Source organism: Acanthopagrus latus, chromosome 11, assembly GCF_904848185.1.
Source record: "Acanthopagrus latus isolate v.2019 chromosome 11, fAcaLat1.1, whole genome shotgun sequence".
Classification (NCBI taxonomy): Eukaryota; Metazoa; Chordata; class Actinopteri; order Spariformes; family Sparidae; genus Acanthopagrus; species Acanthopagrus latus.
The window spans coordinates 6,724,972-6,739,232 of NC_051049.1; the positions used below are offsets into that span (position 1 = coordinate 6,724,972).

The following is a 14,261-nucleotide window of genomic DNA, read 5'->3' on the forward strand; positions in this document are numbered from 1 at the left end:
ATTATGTGGCCTGCCTCCTGAGACAGCGGCAGGAAATGCCTTGAGCTTTACAATCTCTTTGTTATCTGGCTCAATTGGCGGAGCGGCGCTGAGTGTCTGCTGGGCCGCAGCACCCAGCGGACCACCGTGTGCCCAGAGCACAACTAATAACTCCTCAGTGATGTTACAGGGAAATATAGATAGAGTTATGATTACCATTACCATAACGGTAATATCCACAGGGGTACGGATGAACTGAAGGCCAAGGAAATATTGGAAAATATAGCAGTTTTTGCTTTAAAACTTTTCTTCCAGGAGATAATAAGATGGTTACAATTCGCGATGAAATAATGTATTCCAAGGTTATTTCTCCTAAAAAAGCGACCTCACATTTCGCAGGGCTCATTAGGTTGGTGCACTTAATCTATAAAATATGATTTAACTTGATTTGTTGTCATAAGGCTAACATGAAATCTAATCTAAAGTGAAAACCCTAAATTCAATACAAAACAATGAGGAGAAGTAATAAGATTAACTTTCTTGACTTTCTCTCTCTTTAAACTCTTGGTTAGTGCTGCAACTGTGAGACACAACACACTCCTGCACACTATACAGAGAACACAGACACATCTAATGTACAATTGTATTTAAACCTTCTATGTTGTTCTGTGTGCATTCACATATTTAGTTTATCTATATTCTTCCTCTAGCAGTGAAAAGTTGAATTCAGAAGCACTTAAATGCATCCTTACCTATCGAGCTATTTCTCACTGTTGGCTTATCATTATGGAGTAAAGACATTTAGGGAACTTTTATAAATTTTTTAAAGCTTTCACAGAAAAACTACAACTGAATTTGCCAGCCATGGTTCAGGGGTAGAGCCAGCGTCTTCTTATCGAAAGGTCGCTGGTTCGATTCTCCTGGTTTGCATGTCAAAGTGTCCTTGGGCAATATATTGAACCCCAAACTGCTCCTGAAGTGCTGATCTGCACCTCGCATGGCAGCCAATGCCATCAGAATTAAGTTTTTTGTTTTGTTTTGTTTTGTTTTTTGTAGCAGCTCTACCGATTGTGACAGCAGACAGAGTCACAAGAGCACCCGGTCAGACACTCATACTTACTGTTGTGTATAAGTAAGTGGCGCTGGAGAGAGAATGGGGTGCGGAACAGAGCTTTGCACTCCTCACACTGGAAGGGTCGTTCCTCCGAGTGGGTCTGCAGAGAGAGAGCAGAGCGGCATCAGCATGTTTATCATGTGTGGGCAGAGAGCTGCCTCGGTCAGGATGTTGATGAAGCTTCCTACGCTGATGTGAGAGGATCGTGCAAAAAGGCTCCGCGGCCAATCTGGTTTGTTGACTTGATGAAGACAAGCAGCTTGAGGGGCTTTAAGTTCAAAGTGCTTCTGTTTTTCTGGGGCCCCCACCCTCACCACCCCTCCTCTCCTCTCCGCGCCCGGCCGATCTGTCTGAGTGACACCTCAATCCCAAAAGTAAACACGGGGGAGCTCAGAGGTGGAGCAAGCCATAGACCCCACAGATAACAGCCACCAACGAGGGCCTGATTGATTACAGCCTCCCTAATAACACCAGCTTTGAAGTGACTCTGCCTTTCAATTAATAATTCTCAGCAACCACCAATCAGCTACATATAAAGACAATAATCATTCCTGTGAAAGCCTGATTACAGTAACAATTAACCCTCCGGTGGAAAAATCATGTGCAACACCACATCTGCTCACCTTCTTGTGATTCTTGTAGACATTGCGGTGAGCGAACTCTTTCCCACACAGCTTACATTTGTACGGTTTGTCCTCGCTGTGGATGATCTTATGAGCCGTCACCTGGTCCAGACGCTTGAAGGAGCGACTACAGATCTCACAGGTGTACGGTCGCTTCTCTGATCGTTGAAATATTGACACATTTTGGTAAACAGAGATGACGCAGGAAGTAGAGAAGTGGTGTGTTTGATGCGCCGTTCTCTTACCCGAGTGCGTGATCATGTGGCGTTTGAGCTGATTCGTGGAGATGAACTTCTTGTCACACGCGTGGCAGTCGAATATTTCATGAACCTGCAGCAGAAGAGTTAAGGACGGGAGCGTTTAAGTTTTGGGTCTTGCTGATAAACTCTTAAAAACTTAAAGTTGAAGGATCACGGCCTGCGATGGTCAAGTGAAGCTAAATCTTGCCTGTTTTCATTAGACTGATGTCTACGGACAGAAAAGCAATTAAAGTGATGAAAAGTTTCAATCCTTTTTCTGCTTCAGAGCATCGCTCCAATAATTGCACACTCAATAGTTCCCAGGCGTACAGCTACAATAGCATATGCTAATGTGAGGCGGCTCCTCTTGTCACAGCTGCTACTGCAAAAGCTTGTTCAGCTAAATGACGATAATGGTAGTTTTAAGCTGCTTTTGAGCTAACGTGTCATTATGGAAAGTTTGATTGCTCCTCCGCAAGAATAATGCCCCCCCAAGTATTCGATTGAAGCTATAAGAATACAATACATATTGTTATGCCAGAATTGTTTGTGTTTAAGTAGGACATCTCTATTAAACGTGAAAAAAAGTCAAACACTCATGTAATCCTGACCTACATTTATAGAAACATATTCTGCCTTTTAGAACTGAGACTTTACAACAGACAAAGGTTTGGACAGCGCTGCATGATTGGAAATCATCTCTGCTGCCATGAGCCACTTAATGGCAGAACTGGCACATACACACATAAGGAGGCCACATTACACACACGTTACATACGCCTAGTTTAAAATCCCCCGGAGATCTGAAACTGGAGAGTACTGACTCATAGACAGGTGAAGTGGGTTAAATGATGCACTGCAGCAGAACTGTGTCACAACTTCCAGGTGACTTTAGATGTCGGACAGTTTGGAAACAGGCTCTGTGATAAATAAGGCAGCGGCGGCGTATTAATGCCCGCTGATTAATCTGCATGATAGATGTTGACGAGAGAAAATGAAATGTCACAGTTACCAGCTGGGATAATTAATGAGGAGTGTTGGTTAATGAATGACAACAAATAAGACGATTTGTTTGAGGCAACTTGATTAATCCTACAGCACCCAACAACATCCAAAACGCTGTCCTGACCTGGAACAACCCTCTCTGTAAAGTTATTCATCCATGAAGAATTAGAATGACGCCCAGTAGAGCGTATACCTCCGCTTAGGCCAAGTAGTCCCCTTACGTACTACATACAGACTACATATGCCTTATTTCTTTCATCAAGATCTGTGCATTGGTAACAGAGATTTTAACACAAACGTCAAAACTTATTCTATCTCGCAATGTGAGAAAAAAATCCTGGATTCAGATTCAAACCAAAACTTTATGTGGTCTATTCTGGGCCGAGACCCGAACTCCATCCAAGTCTAGTGAAAATTCACGCAGTAGCTTTTTGTTTAATCCTGCCGACATACCTACCAACTGGCCAACCTCCTTGGCTAAAGTAAAAAACAGTTTATATATGTTTTTTCATTACTGACAGATAATTCATGGATAGTCTCATTTCACTGCAAATAATCTATCTACCACACAAGCGCTACTTGTTCAAGTGAAAATACAAAAACAGCTCCAGTTTGCTGGCAAAGAGCATCTTTGAACTTTTCTTCACCTGTCCCATGACCTGTTATTTAATTACAGACCAACTTTATTTTTGAAGCTGATACCAATAAAAAATAATTTACAGTTTAACAATAAAGTCCAAAATGAAATCAATGCACTACAGCACTAAACTTCAATGGGAATCTAATAAGATTAAATTACCGGAGTCAGCTTTTTCTACATTATGCTCTTTAAAAACAAATAGTTTGGTATCAATGTGCTGATACCAATACATATATCTGCTCTGCATTCAGTGAAAACCAATATATGTAATAACACTGGAATTACAGCTCTAAAGGGAAGACATGTTAACCTACTTTGTGTGCAACAGACTAGTGTAATTTATAAAGAACTATCCCTTCACAAATGTCTGAACAGTGAATATAAAGATTTCGCAAAACTGAACATAAGCTGCTCCTGACGATACACAGTACCAAAACAAACACCCGTTTTGTATGAAAACATTTCAGATTAGTATTTAAACAGGCCAGTTCAGATCTGTAATCCATCAGTTTGAGGGAGAATCCTGACGCCAAGGTTAAAACCTTGTTGTCTGCCAACAGAGCCTCTTAAATTTCACAAGGAGCTGTGGGATGAGCTAGTGAAAAAGAAACCACCCCTCAGCTCTTTGTCACCAGGATAAATTTGTAACAACTCGATCATAAAGACACCGTCACGTGGAGAGGGAAGAAGAACCGCATAAAGTGAACTCAAGAAGCTCGGGGAAGCGGAGACGACTGCACGATTAGGAGGTTAGTCTGGGTTACAGGGAGAGTGTGATGGATCCCACTGTACAGCTAAAAAGAGACGTCACTGCAAAAGTGGATCATGCAAAACTGAGTAAGCTGAATTAATCCTGTCGGATCCGACGTGAGAGTATCTGGCTGGGGTATTTTGAGCTGTGCAGTCGATGATGTAGAGCCTCACCTTTCTGTGTTCTTGTAGATTCAGAGAGGAGGAGCATTTTCTGTTGCATATGGTGCACGTGAGCTTCCGACGTGCACTTCCTGTAAAGAAAAAGGAAAAGTGGATGAAAAAATAACCGACAAAAGTGGGCAATCATGACAACAATTTCAAGACAATCATCGCACAGTCACATCATCACAGGCCTCCGACGATCCCACCGTTTTGGGACCGTCCCCTTATCCCCGTCTGAATCACATCGTGCCCCACATCTGACGAGTCTGATCCACTTCCCCCCTCGCCCACACACACACACACACATACACACATACACACACACACACACACACACACACACACAGACACACACACCGCTTGTCCTGACCACGTTGGTAAAACATAAAGGCCCGGATCTCGACTCCATCAGCCCGAGGAGATGAAAGTCTTAATCTCGGGTTGATACTTGATTCACGTGTAGGGCTGCACAGATCCCCGCTGCCCTACATCCCATCATAAATAGCTATGGAAGTCCAATTATCCATAGGAGTGAGCCGCCCCAGAACACACAGGTCAGCAATTATGTAGCGCAAGTAATTAGAGATGTGTCTCAACATTGCAGGGATTTTAACTGATCGAGGTCAAGCACTGGAACTGCAGTTCCTTGAGTGCTGAGGCTGCTAATGGACAATTAACTTCATTACATGACGTCTGGAAAAAAAAAAAGTGCTACGCGTGTGAATTTGTGTGCTGAAGAGAGAAAGAGACAGAGAGATGTAGAGGGATAGGACGGAGATGCCAACCTGTGTGAACGTTTCCTTTATGCTTCTTCAGAGCATCCTTGCTCTTGAATCTTTTGCCGCAGCTCTCTGCTTTACAGATGAACCTGGCGTCTCCTTTGCAGGCTTCCTTATGCTGTTCAAAGCTGTCGACAAAGGATATAGAAGAAGAGGAAGAAAGAGCTCTATCTGACTGCACATCTGAGGAAATAAATGGCATGTGACCTTGTGCACATTGTACTATGTACAGGTAATACTTTCTCTTGTGTTACCTGGACTCTGAGATGAATGTGTTGTGGCAGAGGGAGCACTGGTGCACTTTGGAGTCACCTGAAGGATCCAGTGACTCCGAACAATGCAAAACGCTAGGGAGGAGTTGAAATAAAGACAATATTAGGCACCAAATAAGAAGTGTATCTTGTCAGGGTGATGGCTAAACAAACATGAATCTCATTTTTAAGAAAATCTTACAAAAGCTACCATAGTTTGACCTAAACTTTAACCAAACTCTGTGGAAGAAAAATCAGATTTTCTTCTTGTCTTCTTGTTTCAAAATTCAAACAAGTGGCTGCTTTAAAGGAATTGTTTCACATAATGGCATATTAATACATGTATTGTATTTCTTGCCCACAGTTAGATGAGAACGTTTAAAACACTTATGTTTGTGCATTATAAGTTATATAAGTATAAAGCCACAACCAGCAGAGAGTTAGCTTAGCTTAGCTTAGCTTAGCTTATCTTAGCTTAGCGTAAACACTGGAAGCAGGGGGAAACAACTAGCCTTGCTCTTTGCCAACCACCATCTCTAAAGCTTTCTAATTCAAATTGTGTCCTTTTTTAATCCGTACAAAAACCGTAGTGTAAAAATAACAATTTGAGGTCAGTGTTGAGGTCAGCCGTTTCCCCTTCTTCCCAGTCTTTAAGCTAAACTAAGCTAAATGGCAGCTGCACAGTGAACAGACAGACATGGGAGTGGTACCAATCTTCTCATCTAACGCTCAGCAAGAAAGCAATTAAGCCAATTTCCCAGAATGTCGACTAGAACTACTTTTTGTTGAACGAGTAACATCCTCATTCTGAAGCAATCGATGCTTTTTCACATTACAAGTTACGAAACACTTCTTTCCCATCACGTTTAATCTAAAACCAAGGTTTCTCTCAAAGTGATTTAATGCTCTTTGATACTTTTTAATTACCTGCAGAGTCATTGTTAAAAACAGTAAAACGTTAAATGAAACTACACTATAACCAGTTAAGTGATGGAACAGAAAACCCACTGGCGCTGCAGAGCCTGTTTGATGGGGAACTTCTTGCCACAGTTTCTGCATTTGAAGTCCTTCTCCTCCGTGCAGGGCCTCTGGTGCAGACTCTGGAGGTGGGCGGCCAGGATCTCCTCACTGGGAAAACTGCTCTCACACAGCAAGCAGGGGTGGTCCTCCTTCTTTATTACTAGTTCTGTAAAGATGTGGCACACACACAATGAGGAGGATGATCTAAGAGGCACATGTTGGGCCAATTCTGTGTGATTCCCTTTGAAACGTATATGTTTGGGATGACAAACAGAACTCTGCAACACTGTTACCCATTTCAACGATACGTTTGGCGTCTTTGCTGTTTTCATCTTCATCTTTGACGTCCTCCTCCTCCTCTTCTTCCTCCTCCTCCTCCATGTCGCTGTCCAGGTAGCCGATCAGGAGCTCTGTGTCCGTCTCTATGTCGTCCACAGCCAGGTAAAAGATGTTCTCTCCATCCTACGAGACGATAACGCGGTTATAACCTCACACAACAGTAACAATGCCACGGAGCACCAACAGAATTGTACCTGAATTTGAGAAGAATGAGGCCTAATGAGAATAACATTCCTGCTAAACTAAAACCTCTACCATTTATGGTCATGAACAGTGAGTAACTGTTGAGCCTGGCTGAAGGCTGAACTCATTACAGCAAGACAACAGTCTGTTAAGCCTGATTGAGGCCACAGGTCAGAACCTCAAACCCCTTAAATACGTCATTAACTTTTTCTTGTCCTCAGAGGTCACACTAATAAAATCAAAGCGTCATTCTGTTTTAACCATGGGATTCTAAATACACATAAATAATGATTAAATAGAGGAAAGCTACACAATAAATGTCACGGCTGATGGAACACAGAGCTTTAACACACATGGATGACCTTTAAACGACCAACCGCTGCGGACATTTGTGTATTAATGGCAGGAACTTGGCCCTTAGACCTGAAATGTTGGTCTCCTCTTCATTCAACTTCTATTTTTCTTCCATCAGAAGAGACCAATCGTTTTTATCTTTTTACACAGGAGTGCAGGAGGTGACGTTTCCCAGATGCACTGCGCTAAGTTCACAAATGTGTGTGTGTGTGTGTGTGTGTGTGTGTGTGTGTGTGTGCGCGTGTGTGCTTGTATGGTCGTGTTTTCCAAAATACTTCAGATGTTTTCGTGTTCGCAGGCCGCACTACTGTTGTTGATGCATAATTTTTCAATATAATAACTTTAAAAAATGTTCTTGGAGTCCCTTGGAAATAACAAATTGACGAGGAGTTATTCCCTGTGGCTGCAATAACTCAGCAGCAATCAGAGAAATATTCCCTCAGCAAGAATCACTGGCTGCTGTTGTAAAAGCCTCGTCCAGTCCAGCAAATCTCGCTCGCATGTAGTCTTACATCTGGATTTAACAGCACAAACTCATGGAGCTTAACGTACGGTGAGCTTATCTGAAAACTGAATAAAAACGCATCTCTTCTTGTCCAGATTTAGGTGCAATTTACGCAACATTTCAGAGAGTTTAAGCCAACAAGAGTTGTTTTTCTATTGTGAATATTAAACAAACACCTTTGCTATTGCAATAAATTATGACTGTCAAAGCCACGCTGAAACGGGCTTTCTCCCACGTCGGATGGTTTTCCAATCAGAGATACTGTTCTGTGTTTTGTGTGTTTTTGTCCATTTCTTCATCAGTCTTTTGCCTCTTTGTCGGTTCAGCCTACTTCCTCTTTAAAGAAATAAAATCCCAGAAACTTTCAATGAAGGATTTGAGCGTATTACAGTAATGGTAGAAGCTTATGATCTCTGAAGTAAAGGCTTGAGCCCTAAATTTGATCAAATAGATTTTTCACTTCACAACTTTAATCTGTTTTCATTCTTTAATTCTTAGCGACGCTTCCTTCTAAAGCTCAGTTCGAAGCCTTCTCTTCCATGCTTTATTCATCATGTTCACTCCTTCCACTGATCGTCACATTGTAACATATCTATTACTTATGTCATCTGTAAAACTAATATCTCATGTGGTAATCTTGGAACAAACACTACTCTTTATAAAAAAAAAAAAAAGAAGGGATTTTTCAGATCTTACTTTGAAGACTTTCCAGGCTGAAAACAGTCTGTCCGCTCCGAAGGCTTTAAATTTGAAAGGATTGTTACTAAATTCCAACATCTTCGATCTATCTTAGTGGAGAAATCCTTCTCTTAAATCATTATCCCGTCCCATCGCATCTGTACTGCCTGTAAAAAGTATCATTGTCTTTCTAGTCTGTCTTTTTAGGTACGTCTGAGGGATTCGTGTCCACTGAGAGGAAATGTACCTGTATGGCTGCCAAGTTCTTCTGCTCCTGTGAAGGCGCCTGATGGACAAACCGCAGCCAGTTGGCATAGCGCGGGTTACTAGCATCCAGAATATACAGCACATCTCCTTTACTGCCACGGACCTGGAAAGAAAACAGTAACCGCATGAGTTGTCAGAAGAGAAAGACTGATTCTTCTTCACGGTTTGTCTTCTGCGCATCAAAGTGCGTTGGCCTTTTCATATAGACGCAGGATCACGTGCAGGCTTGTACCTCGCAATGTGGCGGCTGGAGATAACTACATCACAGCCATTTATTTCAATGGTTACCATCAATGGCTTCTTCACAATGTCAGATGTGAGACGGTTTAAATCAGCCAGTATGGTTAATGGATCTGCAGTGTAATTAAATGTTCTCTTTATCACAGAAAAAAACCGAGAACATATTTAGACAGAACTGCAGGCAGCTGTGTCTTTCTTTCACAGCTGTCCTGAGATAAAAGCTTGTGTTTTCTTTTTCTTTTTTTTTTTGTTTAACTGCAGGCTGCAGGGAGATTATTTACTGCACTCTGTTGATTACTGCATTACATATTTAATGCAGCTGTTACAGATGTGAGGCTGGAGTTATCATGCTGCATGCACCTCTTTAAACAAAACAGCGTTTAGTTTTGAAACCTTGTAAGAGTTGACAATGAGTCAGATTCAGGCTCAAAACAATTAGTGATCAGCATGTCAGCAGAGTCACCGCTAACTGCTGCTAATCGTAGCTACCCTTTGGCTGGTTAGCTCAGTTAGCCGTGCAGCTAGTGTTCGGACTGGGAGCTCAGGGACCAACAGGGAGGGTTAGTGTTTACGTCACTGGTACAGAAACTATGGACCAGGACATGCTGGGGCTAGCTTGTTAGCATGCTAATTTCATCAGATATGTCTGCAACGCAACAGACGTCAAAACTGCTATTTATCGACATTCACTGTTAATCTTAGGATTAGAGTTAACTGCACCTTTAAGAAAAACACCTTTAGTCAATTAGTTGATTAATAGAAAATTTGTTGCCAACAATTTTGATCATCTATTAATAGTTTACGTAATTTTTCAAGCAGAAATGTTACATATTTGCTTGTTCCGGCTTCTTGAATGTGAGGATTTGCTGCTTTTCTTTGTCTTAAATTACTGCAAACAAAGAGTCTTTGAGTTTTTTGGACATTTGGCGGGACAGACAAATCAATTTGAATGGGTCAAAGAAATTATGATGAGCAATTTATATATTTCTTACTCAGTTAATTATAAAATAAGTGTTACAAATAATGCATAACTCTGACAGAAATTCAGTTGCAGCCCTTGTGTAGACCGTAGGAAAAACATGAGGGTGTTCGTGCGTTCACCTCCCACATGAGCCTGGTGTCCGAGCTCTCATCCAGCTCGTTGGGCAGCTTTTTCTCACCTGCGAAGGGGCCAAACTTTTCTCCCTATAAAAGCAAAACAAAAAACAACAAAAAAAACACACACACACATTTGTCATCATTGTTACAAAACGCTTGGCGGCCAAGATGAATCACATTAAAAACATCACACACCACAGGAGACCAGTCCAAAAACCGTGACATTTGGCATTGTGGGTAAATGTTGGATATCTTACAGTACAGCTGGACACGCCTACTGTTTAATGTGACATGTGAACGCATCCTGGACATTTTATTCCTATGGACCAAAAAATCCGGGGGGCGTGGCCCGAGTGTTCTTCATGATGCGTTCATGTTCATCCTCCAGCTCCTACTACAGTAGCACAGCTTTTTTAAACAGAGCTACATCCTCCCGAACGTGAACACATCCTCTGAAACATTCAACAACAAAACTCTTCTGGGAGGAGGAGTGGAGGGGGGAAACGTCTGCTACTAAAGCTAAACAACAACAAGCAACCGTTACAGTCTTTTTTGCCGACATGAATACATTGTTGTGTAGAGAAGACGAGTGGAGTCACTGTAGCTACGTGGCACTTCACGTCAGAGCAGCCTTGGGTCGAGGCTCAGACTCCTGACAACAGACCAGAAGGATTTTTTTTTTAAAAAAAAGGCGAACAGAAAAAAAAACTACCCACGACCGTTAGAACAGTTTTAAAAAGTAACCGTTGACGCTCCCCGCCCGTTAAACTCGGTGACAAAGCTGCGAAACAACAAACCTTTTTCACTCGCCTCGCCGTGTACAGACCGATTCCATCCTGGACCTTTGACGATTTCAGGGAAAATCTGTCTGGCACGTACATGCCCAACATTGTCATTTCTCGGAAACGTTTCCGTCAGTGACAACTTGTTGGCTATCAGATATGTCAGCGGAAGTGGATGATCATTGTCAGTTTGAATTCAGAGCAGATTCAGTTTTTCTTCGTGGAGACGTCCAGGTTGAACTTCTGTCGCTCGCGCTGCAGGAAAGCAGAGCGGCGCCTCTGATTGGTCCAAAGTTTGTAACCAGAAGCTACCTTTCAGTCAGGCTGCTCACACTGTACACACACTGCTAATACATGGAGCTGCTGCTTCTCAGGACTGTATGAACTCACAGTGCATCAGTTTCCATTTGTGAATAATATATCCCCACAAAAAATACTTTAAATAGCTGTTGGAAATTGTTTTATTTGTGATATGATGCAGAGAAATCTCTATATATGTTCTGTGAGCCTCTACTTTCTATGTAAGCTTCTAATGTAAGGCTGCACGATATGGTCAAAAAGTGATATTGAAATTATTGTTGGACAGCTACTGCAATGTAATTCATGATTGTATTAGATTAGATATACTTTATTTATCCCACAACAGGGAAATTCCCTTGTTAACAACAGCTCAAGATGCATCAAGTACAGGAAAAAGAGTCAGACAAATACATATATATGAATATATAGAAAAAAATAAGTTATTTACAAAAATCTGAGTGAAAAGGGATTTTTTTCAGGATGATTATTATGGATGATTAGATTTTACATCACAATTTTCATTGTCATTGAAAAACTAGTGTGGTGTTTCTCCCAGTCTCTGTTTTATTACATCTGGATAACAAACTTTGTAGGCCAGAGCATCTCTGCAGCACTAAAAAATGTAATTAAACACTGTATTTTGACACGTTTTACCTTTTTTTTTTGTTAATAACTGCAGTTCTTGCAGTTTGTATATTGCACTCGGAAAATAAACAAATTAAGTTTACAGTCATAGAAAAGACAAGAAACCAGAAAATATTCAAATTTAAGAAGCTGGAATCAAATAATTTTAACTTTCTTTTCTTCAAAATCTATCAAACCGATAAATAATTATGAAATACTTTTTAATAGGTTCAATAGTTGACAAGAAAGGGGTGAATAAATAGGGGGCAGCATATTACCAGAGTAACTAAAAGCTATTTACCTATTTACTATCTATTTGCAAACTGCACCTTTAAAGGTTATTACACAGTAAATTGTTTCACGAGCGACATTATCCACACTATGTCGATACACATGCTTTTCCCATGGCTCAGAAAACGCACTCCCCGTCCTTTTTCTTCATTCACCATTAACCTCTAACAAACCTCAGAATATTGTAATGGATGTGTGTTTTGGCTAGAAGTTTTGTTGTCTGTAATTCAGAAACCGCACTGAACCAACAGGCAGCAGACCAGAGGTATGACTGACCCTTTCAGTTTAAAACAGTCAGCGTAGCGCGCCAGAAACCACAATTTACCAACAGTGAAAGGCTGCTGGGACGGATGGTTCCTCTGGCCTGAAGCCTCCGGGCTCAATCAGAAATCCGGAGTATGATCATACCAATTCTGGTAAAGATGACTGGTACCGTATTGATTATATAATTACTACTTTCACATTGCTGGTATTTACACTTATACAAGTATGTTCCCAAACTCTCTGCAGAAAATGTTTTCTGGTTTTCCCTCTGCTCTGCCTGAAGTCTCTGGGATTTACGGAGTTTCCTGAAAGCAACCTAACTGCTGCGTACTGTAGCTACAAGTTAGCTCTGCTAGCTGATTCTGTTTAGAGCAGCACCGGCAAGTGTTGGTGTTTGTCCAAATATCAGAGGAGCTTTGCACTGCAAAAGGCTGCATGACAGACGCAGAGTTAGACTGTTTAATAGTATGTAACGTTAGCTTGCATGCTAAATTCAGATTTGTCTGTTGTTGCACTTGATCGATGTTTGGCTGTTTTAGGAAAGTTGTCAGCTCACAAGTTTTTTGACCACAAGCCAAGTCTGCCCAATTCAACAGCAGTTTATCCAGTTGTAGTTTACATACAGGTGTCAGGTTCAGGTAATGTTAGCTTGGCGTGCTGTTAATGTTCTGAGTTGTGTGCGAGACTTGTGCACATTGCGTTTTGTATATTGCAGCACGTAATGTTACATTTCATCTGTCAAACTGTTATAGAAACCGTGGATTTGCATTTACGAGAGTTGTATTAAAGTAAGAAAAAGTATGGGCACCAAATCGCTCGAGTTACGAAACTCTACATAATGTAGCTTTAAAATGTTCACGTCATTTTACAATTACATTTTCATTTTCATGTTTTTCAGTGCTCTTTTTAGACCTTTGAAGGATTACATATCTTTGTAATTTGTGTGTCTAATTCTATTGTTATGTCAGTGATGTTATGCTGTATTACTAAATGCTTGTTGTCACATTAGTCCTATATTTTTATGCATAACAACTAGTTTTTCTCCAATTTTACCCCCAGCTTTAGATATGTACCTGAATTATGTTTTTTTTGTCAATTCATTTTATTCAAATGGACTCGTGGACTCAGAGTAGTCTTGCACAGTTGACTGCCAGATGACTAAGCTGAGCTGTGAATGTGGTTTCAAGTGTACTGAAAAACAGAACTGTTGGATACACTTGTGTGAAAGTGCAACCAGACCTCACATTACCTACATTATGTTCTTTTTATATCTCACCTTGATTTGTTGACTTTCACCCGGCGCAGAGATTAGCATCATCTCTAATCACCGACTGTTTGTGTGTGTTCTGTTTTTTGAACACCTCTTCAGCAAACGTCTTCCCCCTTTAATCAGCAGTGTGTCAGTGTTATGTCGGTTTTGTTTACTGTGTTTATAGCTCGTGTTTATGCCGATGCCTTCCTGTTGTGTTGCGGCTCTCAGCCAGCGCGCCGTATGATTGGTGCAGACGACCGGCGTTGGTTGAGTATCACAGCAGTGACTCAAACACGATGTACATGTTTACCCCAGAGTCAATGAGCTGGTGCTCGACTGTTTTGTCAGACTTTACTGTTCTAAAGGGTTTACAGTCGGGATAAACATGTCGCTCAGTGGGGATTTTTTTTTATTTTTCCCCCTCGATCTGTATTGTAGTTGTGATGGTGTCAACAGAGGCCTGGAGTCATGTTCCAGGTGTCTTTCAGAGAGTTAAGCCATAGGAGAGACTTATTGGGT

The 14,261-nt window shown here is 41.3% G+C and overlaps 1 protein-coding gene across 3 annotated transcripts in view; it reads right to left on the reverse strand.

Annotated features, from left to right (window-relative positions):
• Nucleotides 1–11,296, reverse strand: part of prdm5 (PR domain containing 5) — a 37,377-nt gene extending 26,081 nt beyond the window's left edge. For 2 of the 3 annotated variants that reach the window (XM_037115909.1, XM_037115911.1), the window contains exons 1-11: nucleotides 10,425–10,469; nucleotides 10,233–10,316; nucleotides 8,872–8,994; nucleotides 6,859–7,027; nucleotides 6,554–6,731; nucleotides 5,549–5,641; nucleotides 5,301–5,422; nucleotides 4,525–4,604; nucleotides 1,962–2,046; nucleotides 1,717–1,874; nucleotides 1,100–1,193 (exon numbers count right to left, since the gene is read on the reverse strand). In XM_037115909.1, the coding sequence (XP_036971804.1) occupies nucleotides 1,100–1,193; nucleotides 1,717–1,874; nucleotides 1,962–2,046; nucleotides 4,525–4,604; nucleotides 5,301–5,422; nucleotides 5,549–5,641; nucleotides 6,554–6,731; nucleotides 6,859–7,027; nucleotides 8,872–8,994; nucleotides 10,233–10,316; nucleotides 10,425–10,454 (1,216 nt within the window). In that variant the 5' untranslated portion in view covers nucleotides 10,455–10,469. Of the gene's footprint in view, nucleotides 1–1,099; nucleotides 1,194–1,716; nucleotides 1,875–1,961; nucleotides 2,047–4,524; nucleotides 4,605–5,300; nucleotides 5,423–5,548; nucleotides 5,642–6,553; nucleotides 6,732–6,858; nucleotides 7,028–8,871; nucleotides 8,995–10,232; nucleotides 10,317–10,424; nucleotides 10,470–11,026 lie in introns of those variants that run through there. The other variant, XM_037115910.1, reaches the window with a different exon arrangement.
• Nucleotides 11,297–14,261: the final 2,965 nt, after the last annotated feature.